The 23,123-nt window shown below is 42.0% G+C and overlaps 1 protein-coding gene across 1 annotated transcript; it reads left to right on the forward strand.

Moving 5' to 3' along the window:
* Positions 1-498: 498 nt before the first annotated feature.
* On the forward strand, positions 499-23,123 carry LOC120990642 (gastrula zinc finger protein XlCGF26.1-like). Its single transcript, XM_040419558.1, has 6 exons — positions 499-514; positions 2,013-2,069; positions 7,459-8,832; positions 11,768-11,830; positions 12,632-12,747; positions 22,971-23,123. Exons 1-6 carry the CDS (start codon positions 499-501, stop codon positions 23,121-23,123), a joined length of 1,779 nt encoding a protein of 592 aa, XP_040275492.1.

Below are 23,123 nucleotides of genomic sequence, written 5' to 3' on the forward strand. Positions count from 1 at the left end.
GATCGGAGACCTGGGGGCCATTGTCAGGTGGTGAGATGTCAGGATTCAGCGTCTCCATACTATGGAGCACATTAGCTGAGAGGACGGTTTATGTTTCCTATAGTGACCACAACACAACAGCTCGCAGAACGTCTGAGGAGATCCAACTATTGATGGCAGTTCTTCCTGATTGTCCTCAGGAGAGGTTCCAATGTCAGGACAGAAATCAATGGGGATAAAGGACAACCCTGTTTTGTATCGGTAACGCAAAAGAGAGAACCCTATTAAACTCTGTGAAATATGTGGGGGAAGTATAGAGGGAACGGATCCAAGCCTGCATGGTTTCTCCTACACCAATATATGGAAGAACAGCAATCCCGTTGAGGGAGTGGTGGAAAGGAAAGTCCAGCCTGTTTGGCAGGGAGAGGCTAGAGAGTTCCAAGGAGTGCGCCAAATCCTCAGCTTGGTTTGGGGAGTGAAGGGCGAAAGAGGTTCCATTTCTGTGGATAATGAGATGGAATGGGTGGCCCCATCGGTAAGTTCTTATACCTCCCAACTTTTTAGATGTTCAAAGAGGGATACTTAGGGTTAATTGTGTGAAAGATCCATTTTTCCTGCATATCTGTGCACCTCACTGTTTTTTCCTGCAAAATAGCGCAAAAATCTGAATATAGAAATTTCTAAAGTCCCAACTGCATCAAATAATGAAATAATATGAAAGACGGCTCTAAACTACAGAGAGGAACCAGAGAAACATTTTCAGGGTCAATATTGTAGATGTAATGATGCAAATCTATACCTGAGATCGAGGGAAAGAGGGACATTTAAGGAGGAAAGGGACGGGTCAAAAAGAGGGACAGTCCCTCCAAATGTTCTCCATTGGGGGTTCTTCTAAGGCAGGAGCAGGAGATTACGGGTGAGTAGCACAATCCACAGCGTCTGTAGCTGATAGAGCCACCGAGGGAACTCCTGTCGGTGCCATCTTGGATTCTGCAGTGGAGCATGGCATTGCCAAAGAAGTAGCAGTCAATTTGGTTCTGGAGCTAGAAACTGGAGCCCTGTTGTCCAGAATGTCTGAGCATCCTTCCTAGGGCAGGTGAGTAGGCCAGAAGCTCTGGAAGGTGCGTGTTCCCCGCAGCATGCTCAGGCCACGTCCTTTGGGCAGACCATTTTCTAAGGCAAGTCCTGTAAGTTGCTCGGTGTGGCCCCCATGGATTGGACTTGTTTTCCAGCACATCCCACAGATGATGATCGGACTGAGATCTGGGAATCTGGAAACAAGTCATGACCTTGATCTCTTTGTGATGTTCCTCAGTCCTGGACAGTTTTTGCAGTGTAGCCCCCATTAGGAGGCATCAGTGCTATGAAGGGTGGTACTTGGTGATATATGTTGCATCCGCATGATGCCAGGAGACAAGATTTCCAGAAGAACATTGCCCAGAGCATCGCACTGCCCTCACCAGCTTGTCTTCTTCCCATAGTGCTGTCTGTCCCCCAGGTAAGTGGCACGCACATGCACTTGGCCGTCCACATGATGTAATGTGATTCTTCAGATCATGCTTATTCTTCCACTTCTCCTTTTCAGATGCTTAGGGCATCTCAGCACAGGTGGTGAGGAACAGAATATTGTTATTTCCCACGATAACTAAACCTAGAAGTCAAGGAGCCGAGAGAAGAGTCTGATCTATAGACAGATCTACAGGAGGCCATGTATTCAGTCACTGTGTGCTTGTGTCTCCACAGATGGATTCAAGAGGAGAAATCCACCAGAGAGATGTCCCCGTCCTCTGTATTCCCAGGACTGTCCAGAGGAGAAGGTCCCAGAGAACCCTCAGGTAGATGGAGCTGAGCCCTATACACATCTATATAGGGGGGTCCTGCAGTCAGAGGGGTCATAGATTGTGGGGGTCTCTTCTGTGGATCTGTTAGATTTCCCACCTGTCTGCTGTATTGTACTGAATTGTTACAGATGACAAATCAGGGGGAAGATCTGACTGATATTAAAGTGGAGGATGAAGAAGAGCGGATGATGGGCGATCCCCCGTGTAAGAGTGAGGTGGAGGAGGACATTCCAGGAGATGTCACCACAGGTATGGAATCATGAATGGAGAAAGTGACTTCAGATTCTGTCCTTGGTGCCTTCAGGGCAGGAGGAGAATCTGATCACCGGCTGCTGCTCTCTGATTGGAGATGTCTCCATCACATCATGAAGGGTTCCCCTTATCCAGCTGACATCTGCTGACCACATCACTTCCCCTCTTTGTTGCCCCATCCCCTTAGACAGAACATGACAGTTACTTTAAACTCCCTTTATGACTGAAGGCCAAAGAAAACAGCAAAAAAAAATAAAAAAATGAGACAATAGCTGGGGCTCTTTATGTACTTTCAAAAAATATAAAATAATAAAAGCTAAACAATAAATTACGAGTAAATGGTTCCATTGAAAAATACAACTCATGTCCTCGTACGGCCACAGACATAAAAATAAACGTTTTAAGTCTTGGAATGTGACAATGAGAATACAGAAAAAAAAAATCGTCCTTTTATGACAACCAGCCTAGTCATTAAGTGGTTAAAGCTGTTTGGTTGTTGTGTTTTTTCCTTCCTGTCGGTGCACTCATGTCCTCAGCTCCATGATGATCAGGAAGCTCCGATGTCACATGTGATTATTGTACAGACACAGACGTCTCAGTGATGGTCACCTGCACTCACAGGACACGTCATTAGCTCCACCGTCTTAATTCTTGATAGGACCCTCGTTCCCCTTAGAACATCCTGAATTCTTAGTGTAATTGACCCAACAAGGTGCTGGAAACCTTTATTACAGGTTCTGATTGATGACATCACTCTGTCTAATCCACTGCATCCTACAGATGTCTATAAACCTGAGGTCTGGTGTCTGTGCGGCTATAAGGCTATACAGACCGCATTGTCATGTCCGTAAATTAAGCCTGAGACGTCTGCTTTACCTCATGACACAATATAGTCTAAATGTAGATGGTGGTTATGATCAGATTATCTGATGATCAGAGTCTTAACTCTTTGAGGTCATAGCGACTTTCCATTTTTGTTTCTCACTCTGTACCTTCCCAGCGTCCATCTGTTGCTTAAAGAGTAACTAAACTTCTGAGTAAAATTTTGATAATATCTCCCTACTGCCCTAATGATAGTTTTTCTAATATACTTCATTAATGGATTTTGTAGTTTTTATTTCACCATTTGCTGTGCACTTAAAACGGTGTACGGAGTACGGGCTGTAGACACTTTATCAATGGGGCCGCAGCAACAGTGCGTATGGGGAGGAGCGAATATTGCTGCTCCGGTTTGTGCCCCCCGGAGGTTTACTAACACCTGGCATAGCACATGGGTTCCCTGTACCCATGTACTATGCCGGGATTAGCTGAGCAGAGCAGGCAGAAGCAGGAGCCCGCTCCGCTAATCCTGGCATAGTGCATGGGTACTATGCGCTCCTTCCCGTACTCGCAGCACCACTGCTGCCGTCCCATTCATAAAATGTCTACAGCCCGTACTTTGTACACCACTGAGCTGCCGGCGTATGGAAATGTCAATTGTAAGTGCACAGAGAATGGTGCACTTTGTGGGGAAAGGGGGGGGGGGATCTGTAATAAAAATACAAAATCCAATAATTAAGTATGTTAGAAAAACTATTATTTGGGACATGTTATTGAAATTTTACTCAAAATTTGAAGGCTATGTACACCTTTGGGAGCATTTTTTTTTTATTATTATTATTGCATTATACTTATTTTGAGCTAAAATTTATTTTTTCATTTGGTCTTTATTAACAATATTTAATCCTTTTTTCTGTACAGAGCTGAGATGGATATTTTTTGGTCTTTTCCGTCATCTGGGGAGCAGACTGACTCCTTATCTCTGCTCTCTCCCATTATAAACACTCATTGAAGCTCAACCCTTATCTTACTGATAAGAATGTGGCCTAAAAAAGTTTTTTTTTTAAAAATCTCTCAGTAGTTTAGAGATAAGGCTTATTAGATGACCGGCACCAAGTGAAAGTGAAAGTACCAGTCATACAGCTAGAAAAGCAGTTAACCCTTTGTGACTGAACAGCTCAATATTTTTTGAAAATATGATTTTTAACCAAACATAAGTTAAATGCAATCATAAAAAAATGGACTCCAAAGGTGTACATAGCCTTTAAGTTACTTTAAGTAACATGCTCCTATCAGTGTACCTCCTCCCCCGCTGCTGATGTCTCTCACAAGCTTAGTCCAGGCTGCAGTAAAATAACAGCAGAAGGAATTACACACTGAACCTGCTGCTGGAGGAAGGGGATCTCTCACTGCAGAACCAGGGAGACGGCATCTGGTACTGAGCAGTGTGAGTTTTTCAGCAGCAGGTACACTAAAAAGAGCATTAACCCCTTAGCGCTCTTTGACGTGTATACTCGTCATGAAGCACTGCTACTTGGCGCTCCATGACGAGTATATACGTCATGGCATTAAACTGTCACCATGTCTGCAGACATGGTGACAGCGCTGAGACCCCGGCTGTTACACACAGCCAGGGATCTCAGCTGACAGGCCTGGGACCAATGAGGGCGGTCCCGGGTCGGCGATTGCCCCTTCCTTCCCCCATTTTCAGGATGGCCGAGCGGTTAGCAGAGTGTCAGCATACATCTGACACTCTGCTTGAAACAGCTGACATCGGTGCTGGCACCGATGTCAGCCGTTTAACCCCTTCCATGCCGCGGTCAATAGGGACTGCTGTATGGAAGTGGTTAAGAGATGGTGGGAGGTCACTCCCTCTCCCATCAGACTGCTGCTGTGCTGTGGCAGCGGTCGATGCTTGATGGGTTAACAGGGAAGGAGCTCCCTCCCACATCCGGCCGTTGCGCTGTTGTGGCAGGGGCGTATGGTTACCATGGCAACTGTACACCTTCACAGGCTTCCGGCTTGCCATGGTATAGCTGATCAGGCTCCTGAACAGGCTTACTGTGAGTGACAATGCACTGCAGTACACTATAGAGTGTACTGCAGTGTATTGTAAACCATCAGACCCCCTGGATCGTTAAGAACCAAGTGGGTCTGGGTAAATAAAAATGTAAAAAAAAGGGAAAAAAGTAAAAAAAAAAAATCTAATTTCTTCTTATATGTTCACACATTTTATAATTGATTAAAAATGAAAACAAAAAATACACTACATATGTTTGGTATCATCGCATCCATAACGACCTGATCTATAAAAGGGTCACGTTACTTTCCCCGCACGGTGAACGCCATAAAATAAAAATTTGGATGGAATGAAAAAAATTCCCACCTCACTTCCAAAAAAGAAACTTATTAAAAGTGATTTCAAAAGTTGTATGTACCTTAAAAGAGTACCAATCAACCCGTCGCCTCATTCCGAAAAAAAGAGCCCCTACATGTGACAATTGCCCAAAAAATGGCCTTCAGAAAATGGAGACACAAAAACATTTTTTTTCTAAAATGCTATTATTGTGTAAAACTTAAATAAATAAGAAAAAGTAGACATATTAGGTATTGCCGCGTCCGTAACAACCTGCTCTACAGAAATATCACATGACCTAACCCCTCAGATGAACACTGTAAAAGAAATAAAATAAAAACAGTGCCAAAATTTATTTATTTTTTTAAAGTGCAACACCAAGAGATCAAAAAAGCGTATGCCCCCCAAAATAGTACCAATCAAACTGTCACCTCATCCCGCAAAAAATTAAACCCTACCTAAAACAATCGGTCAAAAAATAAAAAAAGCTATGGCTCTTAGACTATGGAGACACTAAAACATAATTTTTTTGTTTGAAAAATGCTATTATTGTGTAAAACTTAAATAAATAAGAAGTAGTATACATGTTAGGTATCACCATGTCTGTAACGATCTTCTCTATAAAAATGTCACATGACCTAACCCCTCAGGTGAACACTGTAAAAATAAATAAATAAAAACTCTGCTAAAACAACAAATTTTTTGGTCACCTTGCTCCATAAGGTGTAATAATGAATAAAAAAATCATATGTACGCAAAAATGGTACCAATAAAAACGTCAACTATTCCTGCAAAAAACGAGCTACTGCACAAGACGATCGGCAGAAAAATAAAAAAATATGGTGTTGAGAAAATGGAGACACAAAATAAAATTTTTTTTTTCAAAAAGGCTTTATTATTTAAAACAGAAACAAACAAAGAAAGTAGACATATTTGATATCATTGCGTCCGTAACAACCTTCTCTAAAAAACTAAGACAAGATCTACCCTGTCAGATGAATGTTGTAAAGAATAAAAATGGTGCCAAAACAGCCATTATTTGGTTACCTTGCCTCACAAAAAACATAATATAGAGTAATTAAAAATCATATGTACCCCCAAAATATTACCAATACAACTGGCACCTTATCCCCTAGTTCCTAAAATAGGGAGTTTTTACTGTAAGGTGCATCTGGAGGGCTTCAAATGGGACATGGCATCTAAAAAGCAGTCCAGCAAAATCTGCCTTCCAAAAACCATACAGCGTTCCTTTTCTTCTGTGCCCTGCCGTGTGCCCTTACATCAGTTTATGACCACATGTGGGATGTTTATGTAAACTGCAGAATCAGGGTAATAAATATTGAGTTTTGTTTGGCTGTTAACCCTTGATGTGTTAAAGATTTTTTTTTAATAAAATGGAAAATCTGCCAAAAAGTGAAATTCTTTCTTTAATTCTTGTGGAACAAAAGGGTTAACAAAGTTTGTAAAGTCAGTTTTGAGTAACTTAAGGTGTGTAGTTTCTACAATAGTATGACATTTGTGGGGGGTTTCCACTATGTAAGCCCCACAAAGGGACTTCAGAACCGAACTGGTTCTTAAAAAGTGGGTTTTGGAAATTGACTTAAAAATTTTAAGAATTGCTTCTAAAATTCTAAGCCTTCTAAAGTCCCCCCCAAAAAAATGATATTTACAAAATTATCCAAACATGAAGTAGACATATTGGGAATTTTAAGTAATAAATATTTATTTAGGTATCACTTTCTGTTTTAAAAGCACAAAAATTAAAATCTTGAAAATTGCGAATTTTTTAAAATGTTTGGTCAATTTGGGATTTTTCATAAATAAAGGTGAATTTATTGACTAAAATTTAAGACTATCATGAAGTACAATGTGTCACGAGAAAACAATCTCAGAATGGCCTGGATAAGTAAAAGTGTTCCAAAGTTATTACCACATAAAGTGAAACATGTCAGATTTCCAAAATTTGGCCTGTTCGTTAAGGTGAAAAATGGCTGTGTCCTGAAGGGGTTAAGGATGCAGACTTAATCATTATCCAAGTCATGCCTCAAGACCTGTTTAAAATGTCAGACAATGACTTATAGGATACCTACCTTACATCTGGTGGCATAAGAGGCAGAGCTGGTTTATACCATATATCCAATAGGAATGTTATAGGTTTGTCCACTACGTAGTTTGAAAAATAATCACAAATTTCAATTTTTATTTTCACAGAGAATTTCAGTAAAAATATTAAGGGCAGTACTATATTATCACAAAATTATCAAGAAGAAGATGAAGATAACCTGCAGTGCTCCTCAGAAGAAAACCTCATTACACTTAATGTACACCCAGTTCTTCACAGTACAGATCTATTATATAATCCCCCTTATCATGAGGAACCTTCTCCTGACCAATTACAGGTTGTTACCAAAAATACAGGTCACAAATGGGATAAAAGGTTTCAGGGCGGTAAAGATTCTAAAGAGAATTCAAGACTTTCTACACACAGAAGAATTCACACAGAAGAGCAGCCATACTGCTGTTTAGAATGTGGGAAATGCTTTACAAGTAAATCAGATTTTGTTAAACATGAGATAATTCACACAGGAGAGAAGCCATATTCATGTTCAGAATGTGAAAAATGTTTTACAAAAAAATCATATCTTGTTATACATGAGAGAATTCACACAGGAGAAAAGCCATATTCATGTTCAGAATGTGGAAAATGTTTTACAGATCAATCCAGTTTCGTTAGACATAGGAAAATTCACACAGGAGAAAAGCCATATTCATGTTCAGAATGTGGGAAAGGCTATGCAGAAAAATCTGGTCTTGTTAGACATAAGAAAATTCACACAGGTGAGAAGCCATATTCATGTTCAGAATGTGGGAAATGTTATACAGAAAAATTTGGCCTTGTTAGACATAAGAAAATTCATATAGGAGAGAAGCTATATTCATGTTCAGAATGTGGGAACTGTTTTACATATAAATCAGATCTTGTTAAACATCAGAGAATTCACACAGGAGAAAATCTATATTCATGTTCAGAATGTGGGAAATGTTTTACAACGAGATCACATCTTGTTACACATGAAAGAATCCACACAGGAGAGAAGCCATATTCATGTTCAGAATGTGGAAAATGTTTTACAGATAGATCCAGTCTCCTTAGACATAAGAACATTCACACAGGAGAGAAGCCATATTTATGTTCAGAATGTGGGAAATGTTTTACAGATAAATCCAGTCTTATTATACATAGGAGAAGTCACACAGGAGAGAAACCATATTCATGTTCAGAATGTGAGAACTGTTTTACATATAAATCAGATCTTGTTAAACATCAGAGAATTCACACAGGGGAGAATCCATATTCATGTTTAGAATGTGGGAAATGTTTTACAGATAAATCCAGTCTTGTTAGACATAAGAAAAGTCACATTGAAGAGAAGCCTTATTCATGTTCAGAATGTGGAAAATGTTATACAAGTAAATTTCATCTTGTTATACATAAGAGAAGTCACACAGGAGAGAAGCCTTATTCATGTTCAGAATGTAAAAAATGTTTTACAGATAAATCATATCTTGTTAGACATAAGAGAAGTCACACAGATACAAAGCCATATTCTTGTTTAGAATGTGGAAAATGTTTTACAGATAAATCAAGTCTTGTTGTACATGAGAGAGTTCACACAGGTGCAAAGCCATATTCATGTTCAGAATGTGAGAAATGTTTTAAAGATAAATCTAGTTTGGTTAAACATGAGAAAATTCACACAGGAGAGAAGCCATATTCATGTTCAGAATGTGAGAAATGTTTTATTACTAAAACCAAACTTAACATTCATCAGAGAAGTCACACAGGAGAAAAGCCATATTCATGTTCAGAATGTGGAAAATGTTTTACAAATAAATCGAGTTTTGTTAGACATGAGAGAATTCACAAAGGAGAGAAGCCATATTCTTGTTTAGAATGTGGGAAATGTTTTACAGATAAATCGAGTTTTGTTAGACATAAGAGAATTCATAAATGTGAGAAGTCATGTTGATGTTTTATTTGTTGAAAATGCATTGTGAAAAGGAACTAAAATTCTAAAGCTTAGCAGATCAGAAGAAACAATATTGTTTTTTTAGATATGGGAAATGTGATAAGAGCAAAAAAGAAGTTTTTCAAACCCATCTTATTCTTATTCTTGCTGTCACGTAGCTATCTTAGCTAAGATTTGGCAATAAAAAATATCTGCCAAACTGCACAAGTTTTAGTTGCACATGACTTGCATTGTGTTCTATCATGAGAAAGTCCGAAAGTGTTGGACTTTTTTTTACAGTTGCATTATGTGTAGAGTTGAGCGGACACCTGGATGTTCGGGTTCGGCCGAACTTGAAAAAAAAGTTCGGGTTCGGGACCCGAACTTGACCCCAAACCCCATTGAAGTCAATGGGGACCCGAACTTTTGGGCACTAAAATAGCTCTAAAATAGTCCTGGAAAGGGCTAGAGGGCTGCAAAAGGCATCAAAATGTGCTTAAGAGCATGACAACTGTTCTGCAAACAAATGTGGATAGGGAAATACCGGGGTAATGGGGTCTTGTTTAGTGAATGAATGCATATGACCCCAACTTTATGGCCAGTATACCCAGCAGACCTTACCAGGGGAGCCCTTACTAGGGACACCAGACTCCCTGAGTCTAGCAGGGCCTCCGCTAGAGTGTCTCCCACTTCCACCTGGCGCAAGTGATTTAGAGTTTCTGGGATACCCGCTAAACGCAGCTTCCTGGCATATAACGACTGACGGAAGCCATAGTTCGTGTCCATGGGTTCCACCTGATGTGGACAGTCAGCTCGTACATGTCCAGGCTCTCGACACCGCCAGCAGACTATCGTAGTCGGGTCCACAGGGGGTACATTCCTGGCGGGTAGTTTCATAGCGTTCCACCAGGTCAACCATTTCAAGGGAATTACTTGGAGAGACCTGGCTGATCCATTGCTGGAGAGGGGGTGGCAAAGCCCTCCAGAACATAGCCAATATTCTGTTCAGCATAGCCATGGGACTCAGCACATCAGGCTGTAGCCACTTTTGCAAAAGGTGGAATAAGTTGTAATATTGGGGTCTCACGGGCTCAGCCGACTTAAACCCCCACTGATGTACCCACTGGGCCCGGACCAACACATTGACCCCCAGTCTTGCCAAAATCTCCCCCTTTACTTTGTGATAGTCGGCCGCTTGATCGTCCGGCAAGTCGAAATACACCCACTGGGAATCGGATGCCTGAAACGGAGCGACGACCTCAGCCCACTGGTCTCGGGGTAGTTTTTCCCTTGTGGCCACTTTCTCATACATCGTCATGTAGGTTTCGATGTCGTCTGCGGGTGTCATCTTAGGAATCGCTGCACGGACTGCCTTCCGGGGATCGTGGACGCTCTGGGTTGCTCCTGCTGTCTGCAAAGCCATCACGTGTTGTAGCAGCAACTGGTTGGTCTCTTGCTGCTGCTTGTTAGCCTCCTGTTGTTGCAGGTTTGTCTCTCGCTGCTGCAGATTAGCCTCCATGAGGGCCTTCACAACAGCCTTCATTTTGTCGTGGGACACGGGTTGTAATACGCTGGTTTGATGTATGAAATACAACCATGCCCAAAAATGCAAACCAAAAAATATTTAGGCGTTAACGTTAGCCTCACTGCTCTTGCCTGCATCCTCCACCAATTGTGGGGATTCGCTCTGGTAGACAGGACAAGCGGACGCAGTATAGAGAGTTTGTAAGACCAGTTTGTAACTCAAAAACGTCAGTGTTTTTTTCATACTTATGGCAACAATACAGTACGACAGTCCATTTGTAGTTTTGGTGTTCATTCACACCTAGACAGTTCATACAGCAAAAGAGTCACCTGTTATCCTAGGTGTTAGTTCACACCCGAACGACATTGCTCAGGACAGAACAGACCTCCCAAACTCATGCCTCCAGCCTAGCACATGGCTCAGATCCCAATCCAGCGATTGCCAGAGCTCTATGTCAGAGAGAGAGGTAATTACCACCAGCTGACACTGCTGGCTGGGTTCTTTATATAGGCCAGTCAAGACCCGGCCTGGAACGTGGGGTGTAGTCACCCACCCAGCACTTTGACTACTCCCAGTAAGAGCCGTCCCGGATCAGCTATTACAGCTATACTAAATAGCAAGGTGTCAAACAGCAACTGCTGCTGACACATGAAAACTGGCTCTTACTCCCGGTAAAGTAGGCCATTGTCCCAGTATACTCGTTCTCCCAAAGACTCCAGAGGATGGTTGTCAGCCAGACACTTTAGTTTTCCCAAACTAGGATCACATTGTAAGACCTTTTGGAAATTCTTGCTGCTGGTCTCCAGGGCGGAGCTAGGCAGCAAAGTAGGGGATGTTGCCACTTTCGGGTCTGTGAGGCTGTGCAACTGGGCCTTGGAGAGGGATGCGGCATTAGCACTCTGGCTATGGGTCACAACCACCACAGAGGGACTACAGACCAACCTGTCCTCACATTGTCCCTCATGTCCATATCCTTTTCCATTAGGATCCACCCCTAACTTATCACACAATCCCTACTGGTCTCTGCGGTCCTCCTCCCCTGATACCAGTGAGTCTCCCTCAGGCTGGGTGGTCACATACTGGGATACCATCCGCCCCAAGTCAATTCCCTGCAATATGTTAGTAGGGATGGCGTTGGTCCAGATTTCCTGACCAGCACCGCAATCCAGGAATACTCTCGCCATGGGAATTGCAGGGTTCATCCCTCCTACTACTTTCAGAGCCAGGGTTTGTCCAAGGAGTATATCCTCTGGGCTTATTAGCTCTGGATGCACAAGGATAACTTCCGCCCCGTATCTCTCTGTCCGATGGTGACTTGGTTGCCTGTGGTGACAGATTGCAGGTTATCCGCATTCTTGCGATCCACCCCAGCCATAAACAAAACAGGGAGTAGTTATAGGTGGCTTTGGCAAAGTGGGGCTCTTCCTTTTGGCAGGGCAGTTGCTATATAAGTGTCCTACTTGGTTGCAGGTAAAACATCGGCGGCCATCCACGGCTAGCCTATAGGGGGCAAGAGGGGCAGCCCCCCCTCCCCCGAGGAGGCTTTTGTAGTGCTGAGTCACGGTTGGCAACATAAGTATCCGCTATTCTATACCCCTCGGTGGCTTCCTTGGGCTCCTGGTCCATAATGAATTGTCACACTTCCAAGGGGCAAAGGTGTAAAAACTGATCTTTCACCATTAAATCCTGCAGTTTCTCAAATGTGGAGATGGATATTCCACGGACCCACTGAAGTATGTTAGTCCGCAGGCCATCTAGTAGATCCGAATAGCTATCATTGGGTCCACGTTGTAGTGCCCTGAATCGTTTGCGATAAACCTCTGGTGTGAGGTTGTATTTCCTGATCAAGGCTTGCTTTATGGCATCATAGTCGCCAGCTTGGTTTATGGCATCAAAGTCACCATCCTGGTCATGAGGAAGAGCTGCAAACACCTCAAGGGCTTTTCCCCTGAGGCCTGGTGTCAGGTATCGGGCCCACTGTTCCCTGGGTAGCTGGTACTGTCAGCAAATCTTTTCAGATCCCTGCAGGAAAGTGTCCAATAGAGATGAGAAAATTTTTCAAAAATTCTATTTGATCCGAATTTATTCGCAGCGAATCGCGTTAAAAAACAGCTTTTTCCTGGCTGCAGAGAGCCTTTATAGTGGTGTAGGACACTGTGCCTTGCAGTAACACACATAGGGAGTCTACTTTGGTATTTAAATAATACTGTGAGTCCGTATGACATGCAGATGACAGGCGTCTCTCTTAGAATCACTGCACACTTCGCTTATTTGGGCGGTCACGGGGCCAAAACTGACCAAAAAACTCAAGTATGAATTCAGCCTTACAGGTCAATGTTAGCGCCAAGAAGCACACTCCTTTTAGACCATCGTCAGCTGATTCCACATAGATGTCTACAGAACCTGTTCTATTAAACGTTTATACAAGTAGAGCCCCCGACAGAGTGGAGAGGGTGTCAGCATGTAATATGTCTCCAAGTGTATTATATTTATGTATGAAAAATATATCAACCTGATTTGGTAATCCTCTCCAAATCTAGTGTATGCTTATTTGGAGTAAAGAACACCCGGAGAACTCCTCACCAGGATTTAACAAGAGTTATATAAAAAATGAATAATGCAGCAAAGAAAATAGCAGGCACACCACCTTCTGGAAAATAATGTAGAATACTATATAATACTGTATTTGACTATTTATTCAAGCTGTAATGCTCTATGTATAATTGACAATTCAACAGTGCAGGATATCACATAATAAACAATAAAATCCCTCAATAAAAAATCACTCAATAAAACCACTAAATAAAAATCACTAAATAAAAGTCACTGTGTGACAATTCAAAGAATGTTCAGAGGTCTGGCGCTCTCATAATATACGGACTCCATAATATACAAAGTCTCCTGAAACATGCCACAATTATGGTAAAAAAGTATCCAGCTGTAACATAAAGATGCACACCACTCTTCTCATAGACCGCCCAATATAGTCTGGTGAATAGTTGCCAGGCTTATTAGATTGTCTCAGTGAGACTCTTACCACTCTGTAGTATTAGTGTCCGTTGGTGTGTCAGCAGGATCGCTGAATCGCGTGTCTGCACGGACACTTTCCGAAGAGTGGGGAGTGAGATGTTATCACCGAGACGCTGAGTACATGTGTTTGGAGCGCTTGGCTCCGTTGCTTGGGGCGCGTGTCCAAGTCAGGTGATCCTGATAAACAGATCAGGTGATCAGATCAGCTGGTGCAGAAGTAGGATCATGTGGTACACAGGTCCTATACCACAGCCACAGTTTATATCGCAGGTGCACAGGTCCTATATCACAAAAAAGGGTTCTGTATTGGCGATAGCCACTTCAAGTAATGTCCTTTATATCCACAGAATTCTTCTGTACTTCAGGTCCGGACCAGTACTGGATGTGGAAAGTGTGTATGTCCACTAGACGCGTTTCGAGGCAACTTGCCTCTTCCTCAGTAGCTACCGGACTGCGCTCCTCTAAACATTTTGAAGGGTTCATGATTAAGATTCAGATAAAACCTGGAGTTTAATTTAGGACTCAAATAAAACATGAAATGGATTCCAAATATAGAGACAATCTTGTGAGTGAAGATCCAATCAAATTACATGTGCATAATGTTGAATATCGTCACATATATTATATGACAAAAACGGCACAACAGAAAGCTATAATATATATGTGCGTTTCTTATTCGTTTTTCTCTCATATGCTGTATTCGGTAGCGGATCCAAGCCGCAACCATCAGCAGATTAATTTGGAATATGCAATTTCAGCAGTTATTTCCTCAACAGACATTTTCTCAGCAGATATTTTGTTCTATTAGTACATATTTTTCAGCAGATAATTTTCTCGCTGAACGCAGATATAATGGAGCCTGGGAGCAAGGGGAGATCAGGGTGCTGGAATGAAACAGCCTGACCCTGATGTCCCATCGGTCCCAGGCAACCCATAGATTATAAAAAAACAAATACTTCTAGTTCTGCATTAAGACCCTTCGGAACCAGTGAACCAAATTCAAAAATCCTTCTCGACTCTACGCGAGACATATGCATAATATGGTTCCCTCCCCTCCAGTTTGGTTGTATTCTCTCTAAAGCCACATATCGTAATGTACTCGGGTCCTGATTATGGTGTGTCTTAAAATGTCTAGAAACCGTATGTTTCATAGCCCTTAAGTATGTTGGCAATATTTTCCGAAATTCTCTTTTTTAATGTCCTTTTTGTCCTCCCTATATACTATTTGTCACACGTACATTGAAGCAAATAGATGACATCAGTGGTGTTGCATGTTAGAAATTCTTTAATTACCTATCTGTAATTGTTACTTGTCTATACAACTAGTTCTGTTTTTTTGTAGTTATTTGTTATTTTACAGTTGGAGCAACTCCCACATCGGAAGAACCCATGTAGACTTGCCCATTTGGCTATAGTGCCAGTTTTAGTGTTATTTTTATTTTTAATGGTTGGAGTAATCTCAGGGATAATCGGTAGAAGGTGACCAATAATTTTATCTTCACGGAGAAGATGCCAATGAGTTTTAATCAATTTCTCGATCTTCCTATATTGAGAATTGAAGGGAAGGATGACTCTTATTTTTTCCTCTTCTACATCTATCTTCTGCTCTATACTTAATTTCTCTTTGAAGAAAGAGGTTCTATCCATCGCTTTTACTTTATTCAAAGAGTTTTGCAAAAGAGCTGGTGGATATTGTTTGGCATCAAAATTTTTCCTCATCTGTTCAGCCTCTTCAAAGTTTCTCTCAGAAGTAATTACGTTTAAGGTGCCTGAATTGATTAATTGGTATGTTCGCCAACCATCGAGGAAGGTGACAACTCGTATGTAAGATGTAGCTGTTTCGGGTCACTGGTTTGTAATATGTACTTCAGACAAATTTTTGTCCTTCTACAGAAATGCATAAGTCCAAACATTCGACTTGTTTTTGATTAATATTGGCAGTGAAGTCTAGATTTTGATCATTACAGTTTAGTTCCGTTAGGTCATCTTCTCTCCCATTCCAGATGAAGAGAACATTATTATTAATATTATTATTATTTATTATTAAAGCGCCATTCATTCCATAGCGCTGTACATGTGATAAGCGGTGCACATACATAATACAGACAATTGCACTAATCATAAACAAGACAAGTTACAAACTGGTACAAAAGGAGAGAGGGCCCTGCCCGTGAGGGCTTACAATCTACATGGTATGGGAGAAGGACACAGTAGGTGCGAGTTAAGTTGGTCATGGCGGTATAGAGGCAGCAGGGTCACTGGTTGTAGGCTTGTCTGAAGAGGTGGGTTTTCAGGTTTCTTTTGAAGGATTCCAATGTAGGTGAGAGTCTGATATGTTGGGGTAGCGAGTTCCAGAGTATGGGGGATGCACGGGAGAAATCTTGGAGTCGATTGTGGGAAGAGGCGATAAGAGGAGAGGAGAGAAGGAGGTCTTGTGAGGATCGGAGAGTGCGTGTGGGGATGTATCGGGAAAGTAGCTCCGAGATGTAGGAAGGGGACAGGTTATGGACGGCCTTGTATGTATTTGTTAGTACTTTGAAGTGAATTCGCTGGGCAATGGGGAGAGGCAGAGGAGTAATAGGGTGAGAGGTGGATTAGTCGGGCAGAAGAGTTGAGGATAGATTGGAGGGGTGCGAGAGTGCTAGATGGAAGGCCACAGAGGAGAATGTTGCAGTAGTCTAGGCGGGAGATAATGAGGGCATGTACAAGAATTTTCGCAGAGTCAAAGTTAAGGAAAGCACGGATGCGGGAGATGTTTTTGAGTTGGAGGCGGCAGGTGGTGGAAAGAGCTTGGATTTGCGGTAGGAAGGAAAGTGCAGAATCAAAGGTCACTCCAAGGCAGCGGACTTTGTTGACCGGGGAGAGTGTGCAGCCATTGATCATGATAGATAGGTCTGCTGAGGGGGTTGAACAAGATGGGGGAAAGATTATAAATTCTATCTTATCCATGTTAAGTTTTAGAAAGCGAGAGGCGAAGAAGGATGATATAGAAGATAGACATTGTGGGATTCGTGATAGTAAGGTGGTGATGTCTGGACCAGAGAGGTAGATTTGTGTGTCGTCAGCGTAGGAGTGATACTGAAAGCCATGGGACTCTATGAGCTGTCCCAGGCCAAAAGTGTAGATAGAGAAGAGCAGGGGTCCTAGGACAGAGCCTTGCGGGACACCAACAGAGAGGGAATGAGATGAGGAGGTGGTGCGAGAGTGGGAGACGCTAAACGTCCGGTCTGTGAGGTATGATGTGATCCAGAAGAGGGCCAGGTCGGTGATGCCAAGAGATGAGAGAGTTTGCAACAGAATGGAGTGGTCAACAGTGTCAAAGGCAGAGGACAGGTCAAGGAGAAGGAGGACAGAGTATTGTTTCTTGGTTTTGGCTGTCAGCAGGTCATTGGTGACTTTGGTAAGGGCAGTCTCAGTCGAGTGGTGGGGTCGGAAGCCAGATTGTAGGCGGTCAAAGAGGGAGCAGGAGGAGAGGTGGGAGGACAGTTCTGAATGGACATGTTGTTCAAGTAGCTTTGAGGCATACGGAAGAAGTGATATGGGGCGATAGCTGGACAAGGAAGATGGGTCAAGTGAAGGCTTTTTGAGGATGGGTGTAATGGTAGCATGTTTAAAAGCAGAGGGGAAGACACCAGAGTTTAGTGATAGGTTGAAGAGATGAGTTAGGGTTGGGATAAACACTGTGGTGAGGTTAGGGATGAGGTGGGATGGGATTGGGTCAAGTGCACAGGTGGTCAGATGAGATTTGGAGAGTAGAGTGGAGAGTTTTTCTTCTGTAATGGTGGAGAAGCAGGTTTTGGGAGAAGAGGACCGAGCAGTTGTGTAGAGGGTCTGTGGGGACTGTGTAGTGAAGCTTTCCCTGATGTTGACTATCTTTTGTTTGAAGTATTTGGCAAAGTGCTCAGCTGAGAAGAGAGGAGAGGGTGGGGGCGCTGGGGGACGGAGAAGGGAGTTAAAAGTGCTAAAAAGTTGTTTAGGGCTGTGTGACAGGGAAGATATGAGAGATGAGAAGTAGGCCTGTTTGGCATCAGCGAGTGAGTATTTAAATATGAGGAGGGATTAGTTGTATGCGGTGAAATGATCTTTAGAATGGGATTTCTTCCATTGCCGCTCAGCAGCCCTGGAAGCTTGTCTGAGTTTTTTGGTCAGGTTGGTGTGCCAGGGTTGTCTGTTGATTTTTCAGGTTTTGTTGTGTGTGAGGGGGGCAACAGTGTCCAGAGCTGTACTTATTGTGTTGTTATATAGGGTGGTAGCAGCTTCTGGGTCTTGGAGGGAGCATATGGTAGAGAGTGAGAGAAGAGAGTCAGAAAGCAAGCAAAAGTCGAGATGTTTAAGGTTCCTGCGGGGGTGTGTTAGTGTGTGGATCGGGGGAGCAGCAGAAGAGACCAGTGAAGAGAAGGTGGGTAGGTTGTGGTCGGATAGGGGGAGAGGCGAATTAGAAAGGTTAGATAGGGAGCAGAGGCGGGTAAAGATCAGATCCAGAGTGTGACCATCTCTGTGGGTGGGAGCTGAAGACCACTGTGATAGGCCGAAGGAGGAAGAGAGTGATAAGAGTTTAGAGGTGGCCGAGTGGCATGTGTCAATAGGGATGTTGAAGTCACCCATAATGATCGTGGGGATGTCGGCAGAAAGAAAGTGTAGTAGCCAGGTGTTAAAGTGGTCAAGAAAGATGGTGGCTGGGCCTGGAGGGTGGTAAATGACGGCTACTTGAAGGTTAGAGGGAGAGTAGATGCGAACAGAGTGTACTTCAAATGAGGTGAGCGTAATGGAGGGTGGCAGTGGAATTGGGCTGTAGGAGCAGGTGTCTGATAGGAGAAGACCAACTCCTCCACCATGTTTGCAGCCGGGGCGGGGGGTGTGAGTGAATTGAAATCCACTATAAGAGAGTGCAGCAGGGGAGGAGCTTTTGAGAGATGAACAGTTCATGAATGTATGACAGTTTGTTACAGACAGAGCGCGTGTTCCATAATGCTCCTGCAAGAGGAACCAAAGGAGCAGGGGTCAGAGGAATAGTTATTAGGTTTAAGGGGTTGCAGAAATTTGTAGAAGGAGATTTGTAGTGGGACATGGAGGTGATAGTGGGGATTTGCTGAGGGGGTCCAGGGTTTGGAGAGATATCACCAGCAGTAACATCATCGATATATATGTCCGCCACAGGACCAGGTTGGCCCCCAGCCGCGACCCAATCACCCCATGCTTAAATTGTGCCACAAAGAGATTGGCGTAGCTGGGGGCGAACCTGGTCCCCATGGCCGTGCCCCTGGCTTGGAGATAAAATTCAGAGCCATACCAGAAATAGTTGTGTGATAATATATGCTGTATCCCCTCTACTGTGAAATTGATTTGGTCTTATTTTAATTCACTTTCTCTCCTTAGCACTGTTTGTATTGCTTCCAAACCTTGTTTATGTCTAATGGAGGTGTACAGAGAGCTGACATCCAATGTAACTAAAAACCATTGTGGGTCATAAGTTAAGGCCTTAACAATTTTAATAATTTCTGTTGTGTCCTTAACATAGGAGCGATTTATTTTCAGTCTTTATCAGAGTTGATTAGTTTAGGAAAAGTCTTAATGCCCTTGAAGTATCATTGTTGAAGGTTAGGAATCTTCAGGCTCCATGTGTCTTCATCTCTAGCCAGCAAACACCCCCAGCAGAGTGAGTGTAAGAAGACAACCCCCTTGTCTGTCTCTGTCAGTCATTTATACCATAGATACAGGCGTGTCTTAACCAATGTTTGTGCTTCTACATGGAGACTTTAAATATAGGTCTTGACGTCCTCATACAGACCTCCCATCGTCCTTGAACATTAATATAAAGTATGTATTACATTACACACCATTTATAGTAAATACCAATTAATATTATATCACATATTATTTAACATTTCCCTCTCTTGAGGGTGTGACTATCTTTTTCGAACTCACAACATCAAATTTTACAATTATCTTGAACTCTTCATTCTTCTTTTATTCTTTATAAATTAATTGTCCATCAATTATTTATTTAACAACATAATAATACTATTTGCTAAACATATGGTAAACTGTGATTGAATACTAATTAAATCATTTAGGAACTAATCTACTATCTGATTAGGCATCTTTTTCTCTTCATCATCTTCCTTTGGTCTCGTCATGGTCTTGATACTGTAATTTCACTTATTCATCTTAAATTTGACTCACATAAAGTCTATGATAGATTGTTTAATAGAACTGTATGTGGATGATGTGCAGTCCTTCAATTGAATTGTATCATATTTTCAAATGATATTCATGTACGAGGTTTATCACCTTTTACTATTTGTGGTGACACAGCTTTCCTGAGCACAGATTTTAACTTACATATCAGGAATTCGCACATTTGCACATACGTTGTATGTAACTTTATTGATCATGTTTGTAATAGTTGGAATGAATTTATTGACACTATTATGTATGTTTTGAGATCAAGATATGTTTTTAATCTCTATTCAGATGTTAAGGAGTTAATTCACTAATTATGTATTGATCACGTGATATGACGCAATTAGCTGTGGTTGTATATATATTGTTCACTGTGTCCTGTTACTTTGCTTGAGAAAGGCTCTGATATAGAGCCAAAATGTCGCCATTGCCAATGAGGTGAATAAAATATTTTTCTACTTTTATTTTTTGGAGTGCTGCCTTTTTCTTACACATATATATATATATATATATATATATATATATATACACACACACTGTATATATATATATATATATAAATAGAAAAAGTAAGGCAGGACTAACCTATAAACAATACTGCGGGTGCAAGCTCAAAAGGGCAAGCTTACCCAAAATTCAGTCCAAAAAATTGAGCAGCACTCCAGGATAATGTGGAAAATCGTGGTTTATTCACCCATTGGTAACTCAAGGTTTCGGCTCCAACATAAAGCCTTTCTCAAGCAATGTGAACAGGACATTCAAAACATTATATAGCCAAAGGAAATGACATCACAGTGTCATGTGATCACACATCTCAAGGAAAACATTAACCCTTGCTGTGATAAATTGCAGAATCAATATACACAACCATACTAAAATCAGTATATAGTGTCCAAAATATACATAATTATACGTGAGAACTGTGCAAAGATGCTTATAAAGTGCATGATGACCAACAATGATCATAATAAATATACACAATTGATATATAGTGCATGAAATGACTAATGATACAAAGTGCATGTGTGCAGCTGATGGATGGAAACACATAGTAGAGGGAGTGGGCACAGACACACTAACCAGCAAAAGAACAATCCCCATCTCATGCTCAATGCCGGACATAGCGTACCCTCATCGTAACAGCGCATGCGCCTATTACCGCGCATAGTATTGCCATCATAGAAAATCGCATCACTGATAAAGAACATGCACAGCGTCCAGCTCTCCCATGTATTCACAATTGTAGAAGTGGTAATGCCAACAGCAGCCATAGCGCATGCGCCATGACATAACATAGTAACATAGTACATAAGGCCGAAAAAAGACAATTTTTTTTTGAGGACTTTGTCCCAGTTAGTTAGGCCTAAGGCCTCTCTTAGTTGGCTAAATTGAGCTTTTTTGAAGTTTGGTATTTTTGTTCCTCCCTGTAGAAACGCTCTTTTGAATGATAATTGGAAGGTTATTACTTTATGGTCACTATTTCCCAGGTGTCCCCCAACCTGCACGTCTGTTGTTCTGTCAGGCCTATTGGTTAATATTAAGTCCAGTATGGCCGTCCCTCTAGTCGGGTCCTGAACCAGTTGGGAGAGATAATTGTCTTTAGTTATTGCCAAGAACCTGTTTCCTTTATGAGATATACAAGTTTCAGTTTCCCAGTCTATATCTGGGTAGTTGAAATCCCCCATAATAACCACCTCATTATGATTTGCCGCCTTGTCTATCTCGTTTAGTAGTAGATTTTCTGTGGACTCTGGTATATTAGGTGGTTTATAGTAAACTCCTTTTAGTAATTTTTTATTGTTTTTAGCTCCATGTATTTCTACCCACAGTGACTCCACATGTTCATGTCCCTCACTTATATCTTCACGGAGTGTGGGCTTTAGACAGGACTTTACATAAAGGCAGACCCCTCCCCCTCTCCGGTTTTGGCGATCCTTTCTAAACAGACTGTAACCTTGTACATTAACTGCCCAGTCATAGCTATCATCCAGCCGTGTCTCAGTTATTCCCACTATGTCATAGTCCTCCTCACACATCACTAATTCCAGCTCCCCAGTTTTATTAGTCAGGCTTCTGGCATTAGTATACATACATTTGAGAGGTTTATGTATATTTTTTACCCTACACCTTTCCTTCTGAACTGTTCTATTCCCTTCTTCCATTCCTCCCCCAGTCCCACTTCCTTGCCCCCGGTCTCTATCTGCACTATCTTTCCCTCCTATAATGTAATTCCCCCCCCCAAGTCCCTAGTTTAAACACTCCTCCAACCTTCTAGCCATCTTCTTCCCCAACACAGCTGCCCCTTCCCCATTGAGGTGCATAACGTCAGCAACCATTCTTCAATGAGGAATACAGCAAACAACATTATCAAGTATGTCAAAACGTTACTTATTGGATCTATGTGTGGAACAGAGGGCACCTTAAGCACCCACAGCCCAGCAAAACATAGAGAAAACTTGAGACAGGGAACCGCGTTAACAGCAACCCCACCCCAAATTAACCCTACGGATCCAGTAACGTATTAACGAGGGATCTCCTCATCACATACAAACACACCACATACTCAGGAGACTGGACATAACATAATTGCACGTAATTGCACCATGGACCAATATAAATTGTGCGTATATAAAAAAAACATAGTGGGGGTAACATAAATATCTTCAAGCAGAGGGGTTCAAAATGATGCTCGCAGTGTATCATGTAGATCGTCCTCCAATTGTATCTCCATCAAGATATCCAATAGATCTGTGTATGAGAAAAATAAATAATATTAGTGATAATAATAAACATATGTATTATCAATATATTTGTCCTGAGAACAACCCAACTCACAGGAAAAAGGAAGCGACGGAGACCATGGGGTACAGGGCAAGTCACCAACCCAATATTTGTCCTAAATTGTAATCTGCATTGAGACCATTAGGTCTCAAAGAATTGAGAGCATAAATCCATTGTAACTCCTTTTTCTTTAGGAGATTGATTCTGTTACCACCCCTTCTGGGCATCGATACATGATCAATGATCCAACATTTGAGATCCCTTTCTCTATGCTTGAAATCTGTGAAGTGTTTCTATACCGGCAAATCCAACCTCTTTTGTCGGATAGTGAGACAATGATTGTTTAA

Source organism: Bufo bufo, chromosome 2, assembly GCF_905171765.1.
Source record: "Bufo bufo chromosome 2, aBufBuf1.1, whole genome shotgun sequence".
Classification (NCBI taxonomy): Eukaryota; Metazoa; Chordata; class Amphibia; order Anura; family Bufonidae; genus Bufo; species Bufo bufo.